The following is a 14,476-nucleotide window of genomic DNA, read 5'->3' as shown; positions in this document are numbered from 1 at the left end:
TAAGGGAGCAGGAAAACTTCCTCTAGGTTCTTCAGTGGGGCTGGTAGCCTGATTGTTTTTATGCCATTGGACCCTTGGGGGTAAACACCACTTTGCCTTCCGCCATTGTTTCACTGCCACCATTTAGAGTACTCTAAAAACCAGACTTGAGCTACAAGTGGACAACTAAGAAAAATAACCACCAAGGTGTCCCTCAGACACAGAAAAGAAGTTCAGTTAGTGTTACTGAACTCAGGTTTGTCTGCTCGCTGCTCGAAAGCCAGTATTTGAGAGACAAGTGTTGGCAGGAAAGGAAAAACTGCTTTATTTAGGAAGCTGGCAACCTGGGAGAAGGTTTGAACTCATGTCCAAAAGCCAATTCCCAACTGCCGATCAGGGGGCAAGGGCTTTTAAAGGGAGTTTCAGGGGTGTATAGGCGGAGAGAGGGGGCTAAGTGCAGAAGAGCACAGTCAGCTCCGACAATTATATTGAAATTGGTGGTGCAGTGGTCTGATCAGTGTCATCTTGATTGTTTTAAGTACAGTTAATCTTCAGTTCCAGGATTGGTTTGTTCCCATTTCTTTGAGGTCAGTTCCCAGACTTGTGTAAGCTAGAGCAGCTTATGTAATTGCTAGTCTGGTCATCACATAGTTAACTTTTTCCACCTGATGAGGGTTTTCAGTATCTACAAAATAGCTCAAAGGATATGGCTCAGAATATTATCTGTAGCCCTTGAGTAGGAACTAAAGGTCCTTGACTTTGTTTAATGGCTAAATTATTATTATTTTGTCTTGTTTTTTTCCTTTGCTTTCACATTTTCTCACTTCTCTGATTAAATTTATTATTTGGCTAAAGTTTTTCTACAGACAAGAGGCAGGTAGAGGACATGGTGGAGGGGGGGCGGGGTCTGTCCCAGGAAGGCCTCATGGGGTCCTGCTTGTTACAGTAGGATAGATAGAATGCACACCAAGCAAGATAGAGCTACTGAAGGGGCTTACCATCATCCACCAATCCATTACACCAAGCTGCCTGGACATCTGCATGGTCAGGCCATTCAAGATGGCTGTTCTCTTGCTTTCTGTACAACCCTGCTTGACCAGTCCCTGCTTCACTCGCCTGACTGTCCAATCCTCTTAACTATAGGCCTTAATTAGTCACTGGTAACTGATGAGCCCACCTGATGTGAATTCCCCCTATAGATGGTAGCCTCCTTCTCCCTGCCATGTCCTGCCTGCCATCTGCTGCACATGGTAGGGGCACCCCAGGACCCTTTGTGTAAGATCCTCCTGTCCAATATACCATTTCTGTTGCTGTCTCTGGGCTCCTTCTTTGGTCTCGAGGCTGGGCAGCTACAAGGCTTGCAGGCTTGCCCTGGTGCAGCACAACAACATCCAACTGCCAGCATCTGGTCATCACGTAATTATCTTTTCCAACTGATGAGGGCTTTGCCTGAGGGCTTTTTCTGGTCAGCAGAGCTTGCCTTGCTGCCCATGTGGCAGGCTGGGATGCTGACCCCAAGGGCAGCCCTCAACCAATAGCTGGTGGAAATTAGTATATAAATACTCCATCTTTCTCACCCCTTGAGTAGGATAACTCTGAGGTGTGTTTCATACTGGCCTTCAAAGTTCTCCAGCTCCAGTTAACCCTCAGTGCTAACTTTGTTGATAATAATCCTTTCATTGGCTTTCTTCCCTTCCTTGACTCACTTCCCTGCTCTGCCACCAGTCTCTCCCAGGATCACATCTCAAATCAACTACTCGCACTCAAATCCTTGTCGCAGGGCCTGTTTCTTAGGAAACCCAAACTAGACTTGTACTGTAGCAGGGAGGACTGAATAGAACAAACAGAATACTCCAGCCTGTGCTTCCCTACTTGACTCCTAGAATATTTCCAGTTTGGCCTGAAAGGATTTTCTTTACAGGGAATTTGACCAGCTGGAAAGAATGACCTACAGATACCTATGCCATGTGTTCCCAACCAGCAGCCCAGCCAGACCATCCTACAGTGAAGCTCTCAGGAAACAAGTCCCACCCACATGCTGGGAGCTTCCAATCAGCTTTTATAGCACTTGACTCCAGTTTTATAGTTCCATACTCTTAAGTATGAGTGAATAGTTGAGGACCACCAGAAAACTTCTAATATGATAGGTGGAGGCCAAATTAATAGGAAAAAGCAACTGAGAGGAATAAAAGACTATTCAGGAAGAAGAAAACTTTTGAAATGTATTAATATCCTCATAGAAACAGAGGATCTATGAAGCAAGGCTATGACACCACGACGAAGAGCCATTTGAAGAACGAAAGAAAATTCTAGAAAAGTAAAAACTATAGATGGCTGGAAAATAAACTTGAGGAATCTTCCGATAAAAAGCAAAAAGAACAAAGGTGGAAAATAGGAGAGTAAAATAGATGGTAACAGGGCTCCTATACCAAGTTTGGGCTTGAACGTACATCAGAAGCTGATGTGGGTGGGCTATCAGAAGCTGAAAAGATAGTAACCTGTTCATATCTGGACAAAACAAAACAAAACAAAACCTGGGCAGGTGTACAGTCTAAGAATGGAGGTGGAGGAGGTACTGGTTAGGCAGCTCTTAGACTAGTGAGAAGAAATAATGCGAACCTGATGTAAAGGCAGTGAGCATTTTAACAGAAATTAAAAGATGGGAGATTAAATGGCAGAACGGACTAAACTCACGACTGAGCAGGTGTGTGTGGGCCTGTGGGTCTGATACAAAAGGAGCAAGTTGAGAAATGGATGCATCCAGAGTGTCTCCAAGGATCCCAAATTGATTGGACTCCAATAAGCAAGATGTGGAATGAATGAGGACTAGCCAGTTGGAGTGGTGTGAGCGTGCAGGAGGTGGAATGCAGATTCCCGAGTTCAGGTTCAATCAATTCATATTTTCTGAGATCTTACAGGGTGTCAAATACTGGGGTAAAGTCCCTTGTCTTCACAGTCAGGGTTGGGTGCCCGCAGAGTGAACGAGGTGAGCCACCACAAAAATGACAACTCTCTTGGGGGTTTGTAGCGAAAGGAGACACAGCCATTGGCCTGGAGTTGCTGGGGGCGGCGGTAAGTGTGTGTGCGGGATATCTGGTGACAGGAACCACGCATGCACACTTGTGCTGAAAGCGCCCACGGGCTCTGCAGTACAGAGGTCGGAGCGCCTGCTCGGTCACGGAGCGGAGGTGCAGACCACGCCGAACTCCTGGATATTGGTCTTGGGATCTAGTGGGAAAACCTGAGCCCTCCAGACTTCCTAATAGTGCGAAGGAGGCAGGGTGCGCATGCGTCTATCCACCTCAAGGCCCAGTCCAAGGCGGCGGGAAGTTGGTTTTCTGAGTAGCAACTGAGCAGCTTGAAGACGGATTGGAGCCGACGGACCAATAAACAAACGTCTCATTGGCTTAGTTTGCTCAAGCTGCCGGTTCTCCAGCTTCCCATTGGGCCTTTCAAGCAGAGCAGGGGCGTGGCTCCCGGGGCTCCGCCCCCGCACCGCGGCCCAGCCTCGGGGTCCCAGGCTGAGGGAGCCGGGCGGAAGTGAGCGGGTCCCGCCCCTTCCCCCTCTCGTTTTCGTTGGAACCGCCGCCGCCGCCGCCGCCGCCGCCGCCGCCGCCGTCGTCGCCTGCCCTCCGTGCCGTACCCTCGGTCCCCGGCCGCGCGGAGCCGGGATGCACTGCTCCTGCTGTGGGTCCTCATCATGGAGACCAAACGGGTGGAGATTCCCTGCAGCGTCCTGGACGATCTCTGCAGGTACTGGGGCGCCCCGCGCTGCTCCGGCCCCCTGTCGTCCCCTGCTCTTTTTTTCTAAGTTTCGGCGACCCCGGACGCCTCCGCGTCTCCTCCCCCGGCTCACATCCTTGTCCGGGCTTTCCGGTCCCGCCGCTGCTCCCTTTCCCCGTCGACCCTTATCTCGGACGACACCACCCCTCTTTTTCCGCCGCAGCCTCCCTGTTTCTCACGCCCCCCTCCATTCCTCCTCGCGCAGCGCTGGAATTTCCTCATTTTCTTAGTTCCCCAGCTACTTTGGTTTCCCCGCAAGCGAAGCCGCTTCGCCAAAGCCTGGATCTTTGGCATTTTGGGGCAGCCCCTCCCCCCTCCCATTGCTTTTTCTGGCTCTCCGGCTTTCACAGACCGTTTTACCCCCTCCTCCCTCCATCACATTTCCCCAATTCTGTTGAAAGACTCCGAGGTTTTTAAGTCTTAGAATCCCAGGTTCTCGGACCTACGCAGGGAGCAATTTTCAAATTTACCTTTTCCCCGGAGTATTCTTATGGGTCCGTGGCGTTCTCTGTAAATTGCTGTAAAGAATTATTCTTTTGTTCATCCCCAAACTTATCATTGGAAGTGGGGAAAAAAGTCTGGAGTTGCTTTCCCCACCCACCCCCGCCACCCCCAATCTCTTAATTATCCTTCTTAAAGGAAATTCTCAACCGCTGGGTTTTAACTCCTGGAGTACTTTTACAAGAGAAATTTCCTGCGTTCTTCTCTCTTGTTGGCTATGATTTCAGATAGCCAAGCAAGTGTAAAATGGCCTTAAAATTTTACTTCAGGAAAAGGAAATCTTTTTGGTGCAGTAATACCCTGAGTTGTCGTCGGTGTAAGTGGGTTGTGAAGTCATTTTAATTACAAATGAGTGAAAGCTCTGATTAAAACAAACACATTTCACGTATTTATGTCTAAAAGTCTGACTTTTAGTAGTTGTGTCGCATTCACGCCTCTTTTAATGGGAAAGGAAGAACTAATACTTGTTGAGTTATTACTGAGTGCCAGGCAGGCACTGGCTGCTCTCTTCACATGTATCATTTAATCCTCTAAACCACCCTATTTGGTAGGTGCAGTTTTTTCCATTTTCATCTGATAGACTCAGGTTGTAATTTACACAAGGTCACATTGATCTTAATTTAGAAAATCAAGATTTAAGACCTAGGGCTTTTTCTCTTTAATGTCTGCTTTTTTTCCTACGCAGGTGGATGAAATAGAAAGTCAAGTCTAATGTTATATCCTCACAAAAGAAATGTACATGTAGATAAGTAAATAGACTAGTTCTGCAACCACTGAGAATTAACATCACTGTACTTCTTTAGTGATGGTATGATTATAACTTTTGGAATACGATAGACTCGAATGAACCACTTAAAAGGCACTCATTTTCTATGATCATTTTTCTTAAGAAAAAAAGAGGTTTGATGTCTGTCTTAGGTAAATGACTGGAAGAACATATACCAGATGTGGGATTATGATTTTTATCTTCTTATTCATGTTTCCAAGATTTTTTAGAGGATGTACATTTTATAGTTAGAAAAATTAAATATGAGTAGTATTTGGAAAGGTGAGCAATTGTTTATGTATGAATTAATAGGGATACAGGTGATTTAGAAAAGATGGGTAATCTTATACTTTTTACAGGCATCTAAACTAATTGTCCCATTAGTATTGGGTTTATTTTGTATATTACGGAGGATTACATCATTTAAAGAAGTCATATCACCATTATGAAGGTGGTTGATTTTATGTGTGTAATCTTACTTAAAAATAATGGTGTTGTGTTTTGTAGACTTCATGTTAAACATCTGTTGTGTTAAATAAAGATTCTTGTTTTTCTAGTTGGTGTATTTAAACTATTTTATACAAATTTTTTGGAACAGAGAAATATTTCTTTTTTTCCTTTAAGAAAATTTTTTGTAATCACTGTGTTTTGGCTCTGTAAGAATGATGTGTTTAAAAATTAGGGCTAGCCACTTGTTAAACTAATAGTGAAACTGTTACCAAACCAAACTTGCGTCTACTCGCCTGACGTGCAGCAAAGCCTATACTGGCACTGGTTGTGGTTGAAGGGAAGTACTGCATTTATTGCTGGGCCATGCAAGGAAGAATGGACAGTTCATGCGCAAAAGACAAACTCCCCAATGGCTTTCAGGGAAGGGTTTTTAAAGGCAAGATGAGGGAAAGGGTCCAGGGTGAGTCATCAGCTCGTGGACATCCTTCTGATAGGTTGGTGGTGAGGTAACAGGGTGGCATTTTAGCAATCTCAAATTATCAACCTGGTTTCAAGGGTCTGAGGTCTGCTTGCTGGTGGTTAGCATGCAGTTGACTTCTTCCACCTGGTGGGGGTTTTAGTTTCTGCAAAACAACTTTGGGATACGGCTCAGGATATTATCTATAGGCCTTGAGGAGGAACTAAAGGTCCTTGACTTTGTTTTATGGCTAAGCCATTATCATTTTGTCATGCTAGACTGCTTTCCTTTGTTTCTGCATTTTCTTGCTTCTCTGAACCAAATTTAGTGTAGGAGGGTAAAACTTTTCTATGGATAAGAGGTGACTGATAGGGGGTGGGGATGTCTTTTCCCAGGAAGGCTCCTGCTCCATTTTAAAACCAAATAACCATTTCTTAAAACTTGAGGTTTTAAAAGTAATACCATTTTTCAAGTTAATATTTATAATATCTTTGTTGATTAAAGATTTTTAAAATTTTTATTTATTTAAAAATTTATTATTTTTGGCTGTGTTGGGTCTTCATTTCTGTGCGAGGGCTTTTCTCTAGTTGCGGCGAGCGGGGGCCACTCTTCATCGTGGTGCGCGGGCCTCTCACTATCGAGGCCTCTCTTGTTGCGGAGCACAGGCTCCAGACGTGCAGGCTCAGTAGTTGTGGCTCACGGGCCTAGTTGCTCCGCGGCATGTGGGATCTTCCCAGACCAGGGCTCGTACCTGCGTCCCCTGCATTGGCAGGCAGACTCCCAACCACTGCGCCACCAGGGAAGCCCTAATTTATTTATTTACATGTGTATGTATGTATGGCTGCGTTGGGTCTTTGTTGCTGTGCCCAGGCTTTCTCTAGTTGCGGTGAGTGGGGACTACTCTTTATTGCGGTGCACAGGCTTCTCTTGTTGCGGAGCATGGGCTTCAGTAGTTGTGGCGCATGGGCTCAGTAGTTATGGCTCTTGGGCTCTAGAGTGCAGGCTCAGTAGTTGTGGCTCACGGGCTTAGTTGCTCCGCGTCATGTGGGATCTTCCCGGACCAGGGCTTGAACCTGTGCCCCTGTATTGGGAGATGGGTTCTTAACCCCTGCGCCACCAGGGAAGTCCTGTACTTCTTTTTTAAGTACCTGCTGATTTATAAGTTTGGTCTTGACTCTTGTTTTTACTCTCTATGTGTCTTCTCCAGTTTTACTTCTTATGATCAGTACCTGTAAGGGTCTTTTTGCTTTGTGTTATTTTGATTTTTGATAAATTACATAGTCCTGCTAATCTTGTCTATGTCAGTTATTGACCATATAGTAATATGTTTTGGAGGAATGTAAAATTTGAGAGTGATTTTTATGTGAAACATTAGAGCAAGAGACTTAAATTTTCAAGATGTGACTTTATAACCATTAGACAGCTTATAACCTAAGACATGAAATGTTATTTTTCAGGTGGTTGAATATGGGACATTTCATTTACAGGAATACTGTGCAGCCATTAGAAATTCCTCAGGCAGTTAGCAAACAGTAAACTGAAGGAAAATGTTTGTGTCTTGAAAATGTACACAATATTACTACTGAGGGTAATAACTAGTCATTTTATGCCCTTTGTTAAAACAAATTTTTAAATGTTTTGTATATGTATGTTTGTGTGCATGCACAGGAGAAGTCTGAAAGTAATATATACACCAAACTGATAAAACTGGTGACTTCTGGGTGAAATGAAATTGGAGGAGAGGAAGGGAAGACTCTGGTCTAAAATGCTTTAGTGAACCAAAATTACTTTATAATAAAACATGTAGGTGTATGTAAAAAAGTAAATCAGCACCATTTTATGGTGATATTTGCCTTTGGTGCGCCATGATTTTTGACATTAAAAGTAAAATACGTAGTTTTTCAGTACTATTTAAATTATCTTATTAAATATTTGGAAAGCATGTTTTTAAAGTAAAAACTGAAAACTGCAGTTTGGTAAGTTATTTCTCTTAAAGAAGTGTTTGGAGTTTTTTATAAGCCTCGTTAAGAATTAAATTGTAAAGCCACTCCAGTGTTAAAAGGAGAAAGGTATTTTCTAGCAACTAATGTTGCTGCTGTTTTGGTGATCGCATAGGTTAATTAAATAATTTGTGTTTATCTTCATCTTGCCATCTTAGTGTTCAGTTCACCGGAAACATTTTTGTATTAATTGTAGTCCTTGTGCTAATGCTTTGTCTATCTGTGGGAACATTGGAAAGGTGACATTTTTGTTAGGTGGAGAAATTTTTACCATAACAAAATATTGTGGAAAGCATTTTATTTTAGCTATAAAAATATACATATGTATGTATATACAAACACTTAAATCTTTAAAACAGATCAAAAACATTCACAGAATGAAAGCATTGAAGTTTAATTTTCCTGTATCAAAATTTCCTATTTCTTACAAAGTTTCTTAAAGAAGTTAGCCTTTCAGTATTAAAAATGTACTCATCTGTAAGGTTTAAAAAAAAATCAAACAGTACAGATGAATTTATAAAATGAAAGCAGCAGTCTCTTGCCCTACCCCTTTTATCCCAGTTCTGCTCTCCAGACTTTTACCTGTTTTGTGTTCAGTTTTCTGGTGGATATTTCAATATTTTAAAGTATACTTGCACCAGTTTCTATCAACTTTAGATATTAGATTGAGGATTTAGTGTATCTTGGTAGATTATTATTATTATTATTTTTTAAATTTTTATTTATTTATATTTATTTTTGGCTGTGTTGGGTCTTCGTTTCTGTACGAGGGCTTTCTCTAGCTGCGGCCAGCGGGGGCCACTCCTCATCGCGGTGCGCGGGCCTCTCACTGTCGTGGCCTCTCTTGTTGCGGAGCACAGGCTCCAAACGCGCAGGCTCAGTAATTGTGGCTCACGGGCCCAGCCGCTCCGCGGCATGTGGGATCTTCCCAGACCAGGGCTCGAACCCGTGTCCCCTGCATTGGCAGGCAGATTCTCAACCGCTGCGCCACCAGGGAAGCCCAATCTTGGTAGATTATTAAGTGAGGGTTTAGTTTACACTTACTGTTGCCCTTGTCCTACTTCCAATACAGTTATATCACTATTTTAAATTGTTCCATTGGTTACCTTCGTGACTTTAATATACTTAAAGTTATATTTCTGTTTTACGGACTTCAGTGTCTCTTGAGTCTTTATTTGATAAGGTGAGGCAGTTAGTGCCCCATCATTTCTTCCATTTCTTACCCATTCCCTCAGTTTCTATCCAGGTGAACTTAAAATAGAAATTAAGATTGATAGTAGTTACATTACATTTTGTAACCTTATGAAATCTTATACGTTTTGCTACTGGTTGATAGCAAAAGCTGAATAATAATAATGGCATTTGTTACACATTATTACTATGTAAATATTTTTCACAGTAGAGGCAAGTCTACAATGGTTAGGATTTTGTTTCTTTTCCATCTGGCCGTAGTCAAGATCCTTTTGTAAGAATCTTGAAAGAGAATGAATGTCCTAATGAATTCTCTTTTCTTACATTCTACGAATTGCTCAAAATAATACAGTTTAATTTTTCTTTTGGAGAAGGAAGCATATGATTTGTTCACTATTCCCTGATTCCTTCTAGCTATTCTTGAAATAATTTTTTCCCCTTTTGTTCTAATTTTGACTTTTTGCTTCATGTTTGGACTGTGATTCTCTTGTACATTTACCTTTCTCCCCCAACATGCCCAAAGTTTCTTGCTGCCGTCCACCATCACCCCCTCATCTGCTCCTTTATTTTTTATTTATTTTTTAAAGATTCTTTTTTATTTTTTTAAGTTTTTAATTTATTTTTGTATTTTTGGCTGTGTTGGGTCTTTGTTGCTGTGTGCACGCTTTCTCTAGTGGCGGTGAGCGGGGGCTACTGTTCATTGCGGCACGCGATCTTCTCATTGCGGTGGATTCTCTTGTTGCAGAGCACGGGCTCTAGGTGCGCGGGCTCAGTAGTTGTGGCTCATGGGCTCTAGAGCGCAGGCTCAGTAGTTGTGGCACATGGGCTTAGTTGCTCCGCGGCATGTGGTATCTTCCCGGACCAGGGCTCGAACCCGTGTCCCCTTCCTTGGCAGGCGGATTCGTAACCACTGTGCCACCAGGGGAGTCCCTGCTCCTTTATTATATCCTTGGTCTTACCCTCAATCATACTAGTATCTACTGTTCTACCGAATTCTTTTTTCCTGGAGAATGCCATTTTGGAGATTTCCACTCTCTTAGTCTAATCTGGACTGGTTGCTTCTTAGTCTTGCCAAACAAGTGGCACACTAGAATTCCCTTTCCCAGCTCTCCCAGGTTATATCTTTTCTTTCTTGAATCCTGTTTTATGCTTTCTTGGTTTTCATTCTTGTTTAGCTGGTGTACATTCTAAAGTAATTTTCTTTGAGGGGGTCATTAGAGAGTAAACTTTCTGAGTCCGTATGTGACTGAAATGTCTCTTTTTCTTCTCACAGTTATGTTTCCAGGTGGTCCAGGGTCCACACTTTCAGTACCAAGGTTCCAGGAGATATCCTCAACACTGTCTTTTCTTCACAACCAGTTTTTTAATGTGTTTAATTTTTTCTTTGTCACGAATTAGATTTTCCTTAGACGTTGGGTGAGTTTTGGTTGCTGTTTCATATTTAAGATGAGGCTGTAGAGGGACTTAACTTGTTGATAGGCTTCTTTATGAGAGTAGATAGGGAGCTGACCTTTACGCTGGGAGACTGATAGGCTTCTTTATGGGAGTAGATAGGGAGCTGACCTTTACGCTGGGAGACCCTTGAATACCAGTGTGTAGGAGTTTTGCTTTGGGGTGCCAACACTCAAACCTATCTGCTAAAGTTAGAAAAGGGCCTTGGGTGTTGTTCCTCCTTCCCCCACCTTTTGTAGGAGAAACTCCTGACAGAGGAATGAAAGAAGAGTGGATGTTCTCCTATTACATAAATAGACCTCTCTGTTACCCTTTTTAAAAGTTTTATTTCTTCTCATCTTCCAGCTTACCTTTCTTCATTTGGGGCTTTTCTGGATTGGGATAGGAATGGGATTGGATTTCTCTGTCTTAGGCACTTTCTTACCCCATTTTAGATTGTGGTTAGTATCCTCTAGAAATTTGTTGAAATGCAAATTTTTAAAAAATTTTACTTATTTTATTAATTTATTTTTGGCTGCGTTGGGTGTTAGTTGCTGCACGCGGGCTTTCTCTAGTTGCGGCGAGCGGGGGCTACTCTTCATTGCGGTGTGCGGGCTCCTCATTGTGGTGGCTTCTTTTGTTGTGGAGCACAGGCTCTAGGCATGCGGGCTTCAGTAGTTGTGGCACTCGGGCTCAGTAGTTGTGGCTCGCAGGCTCAGTAGTTGTGGCGCACGGGCTTAGTTGCTCCGTGGCATGTGTGATCTTCCCGGACCAGGGCTCGAACCCATGTCCCCTGCATTGGCAGGTGGATTTTTAACCACTGCACCACCAGGGAAGTCTGAAATGCAAATTTCTAGTTAAAAATAGTAGATTGAACACAAACATCTACTCCACAAAAAGAGTAAAGTTTAACAATTTTAAATGCATAACCCCACAAGAAAAGGAAGATTGGGTGAAGGGATGAGCAACAAAACTTGGAAACCATACAGCAGAAGGGAAAGTGGCATATGACTTAGCAGACCTGACAGAGTGAAAGACTACTGTAGTAGTCTACTTCAGAATTAGAGAATATTGAAAAGTGGCAGAAGTGAGTTTATGCATCCTGTATACATATTGAAAACCATCCTTCTTCCCCTGCTCAGCTCCCAGAATGTGGCAGCCTGGGCTTTACCCTCCAGATAGGAGATTGGAAGGTTCTTGTCTAGGTGATCTGACTAGCCCATGAGGAAACACCTAAAGATACTAACATTGGAGGTTCCTTGATTAAATGGCTCAGCCTGATCACCTTAAATGGTGCCTCATAGTTTGACAACCTTCCTAATTAGCTTTGTGGTCTATCACATTAAATACGAACATCTGAAATAGGCCTCTTAACACAAAAGGTAGAGCATAAAACTAACAAGAACAAAAAAAGCAACTGAAAAGAATCAAACTATGCAGGTAGAAGAAAACTTTAAAACAAAAAAACCCCTCAAAACTACATTGATCTCCTTAGATAGGTAGGTTTTTACAGTCATGGAATAACAGAATTATCTGTGAAAGCATAATTTAAACAATTAAAAATAGCCTTTGGAATTTTAAATATGAGAGTAGAAACAAAAACCTCAATAGATGGCTTGCAAGAGACCGTTTCCCCAAAGTAAGGGGGCTTGAGAAATCAGAGATAGGAAATATCAGAGAAAAGTGAAGAATCAAAGGATCAGTCCATGAGGTCCTTTAGTACTGAAGGAGGTGAGTTTCTAAATAGGTAAAGTCCATTGAATGGGTGATGCAGTAGATGAATAATAGACAACTGGGAAATTTCAGAACATTGAGGATAGAAGGAAGAACCTGGAAGCTTCCAGTCTGAAAAAACAGGTTGGACAAAGGAATCTGAGTGGCTTCAGTCTTCACATCAAAATTATAGGCTGGCAGGAGTGGGCACTGTCTTCAGGATTCTGAAGGAAAATGATTTCCAACCTGGAATTCTTTACCTAGCCAAAGTGTCAAGTGTGAGGATAAAAATATTCTCAAATTCACCATGTCTTAATATTAATCTCCCCTGCATCCTTTTTCCAGAAGGCATGGGAGGATGTACTTCGTGAAAATAGGAAGTACATTAATTAGGAGGAAGACAGGATATAAGAAACATGAGATCTAAATTCAGGATGGGGCTTCCTTGGTGGCGCAGTGCTTAAGAATCTGCCTGCCAATGCAGGGGACACGGGTTCGAGCCCTGGTCCGGGGAAGATCCCACATGCCGTGGAGCAACTAAGTCCGTGCGCCACAACTACTGAGCCTGTGCTCTAGAGCCCGCGAGCCACAACTACTGAGTTAGCGTGCCACAACTACTGAAGCCTGCATGCCTAGAGCCCGTGCTCTGCACGGAAGAGAAGCCACTGCAATGAGAAGACCGCGCACCGCAACGAAGAGTAGCCCCTGCTCGCCGAAACTAGAGAAAGCCCGCGCACAGCAACGAAGACCCAATGTAGCCAAAAATAAATAAGTAAAATACATTTATAAAAAAAAAAATACAGGATGGAAGCGTTGGGAACTATAGGATGGTAGTGAAAGGATAGTATAGGATGACAGATGTGTATTATGTGAAGTGACAACCACTCCAGACTGGAACAGATCAGAAGGCTCAGGGATAGTCTTCAAGATGAAACCGATGTGTCTGAATTAACATCTTGAGAAAAAAAATTTAGGAAACTAGTGGAAGATTGAGTTAGTGACAAGTATAGAGAAAACAAAGCAAAGACAATGACAAGACATTTATTAATTAGTGGGAGAACAAAGGATTGTGCTTAAAAGGGAAAACAATCATAGCTTGTCACATGGCTTAGTCGTGAATTGCATTTGCAGAGTCATAGTAATGTAAAGACTGAATTTTTTATCTAACCCGGTGGTTATCAACTGGGAGTGATTTTGCTCTCCTCAGGGAACTTTGGCAGTGGCTGGAGATCTTTTTGGTTGTCACAGCTTACTGGAGAGTGCTATTGACATCTAATAAGCAGAGGCTACGGATGCTGCTAAACACCTACAGCACACAGGACAGCTCCTCTCAACATACAGTTATCAGTTCCAGGTGTCAATAGTGCTGAAGTTAACAAACTAACCAAACTAAGATACCATTTTGTTGGGAAGATGGAGAGATGAGAATGGTGTGTAGAATGAGAGTGGGAGGACTGGAGTTGTTAATTCTTCAGCTTCCATAATGGAAATCAATAGAAAATGTCCCAAACTGAGAAAGTAAGAAATAGCAGACAGGTGTTTTTTTTGAGACTTGGTGTAAGTTAAATAAAATCAGATAAAAGAAGGCTAGATTTGCAGTGCTTTTTGTCTTTGTGTATCATCTACTGGCTAGTCTGAGACTTGGGCAATGGTCTGTCTCATACATAGTTCAGCTCACAAAGTGTGTGGTATGCTGTTTGTATTCTAATCCAAGTTTGTGCAGTTTGGGGTTGAGCCTCAGAGTTCATAAACAATTTCATGGGACCATTTTCCTGAGCTGTTCCTTTTCTGCTATCTCCCTGGTACTTCTTGGCACCCCTTTTTGAGGAAATTGAATATTGAAAAATGGCAAAAATGGAAAGGTGCTCTACCACACATTTCATGTGACTCTGCTCATGCCTGGGACCAAGCAGCTGGAGGTTAGTAGTAAAATAAGCAATGGACGTTGGCTCTAATCTCTTGGGACCTCCCAGCTCTTGCTATCGGAGAGGAAGGTTCCCGTCCATCAAAGTTTTAGTCTCTGTGGATCTCTGTTACAGCCACTGTTGCTGCCAAGTCTAACCAGTGTGGCATTGCTTGGGCGCTGGGGCATGAGAGAATGGAGAAAAGAGAGGGGGAATTTCCCCCACTGTCTCCGAATGTTAATAGATTCCTTTAGATGCCTTTCTTGATCCTTGAGGGCTTTTGGAGGTCACGTCTAACCCC

At 42.8% G+C, this 14,476-nt stretch overlaps 1 protein-coding gene across 2 annotated transcripts in view; it reads left to right on the top strand.

Annotated features, from left to right (window-relative positions):
* Positions 1-3,491: 3,491 nt before the first annotated feature.
* Positions 3,492-14,476, top strand: part of DCP2 (decapping mRNA 2) — a 52,938-nt gene continuing 41,953 nt past the window's right edge. The window contains exon 1 of one of the 2 annotated variants that reach the window (XM_007192099.2): positions 3,492-3,732. In XM_007192099.2, coding sequence (XP_007192161.1) covers positions 3,680-3,732 — 53 coding nt within the window. In that variant the 5' untranslated portion in view covers positions 3,492-3,679. The remainder of the gene's footprint in view (positions 3,733-14,476) is intronic. The other variant, XM_007192098.3, reaches the window with a different exon arrangement.

The sequence above is a fragment of the Balaenoptera acutorostrata genome, chromosome 2 (genome assembly GCF_949987535.1).
Source record: "Balaenoptera acutorostrata chromosome 2, mBalAcu1.1, whole genome shotgun sequence".
Lineage (NCBI taxonomy): Eukaryota > Metazoa > Chordata > Mammalia > Artiodactyla > Balaenopteridae > Balaenoptera > Balaenoptera acutorostrata.
The sequence above is the reverse complement of the archived record's forward strand: the minus strand, read 5'-3'. Positions and strand labels throughout refer to the sequence as shown.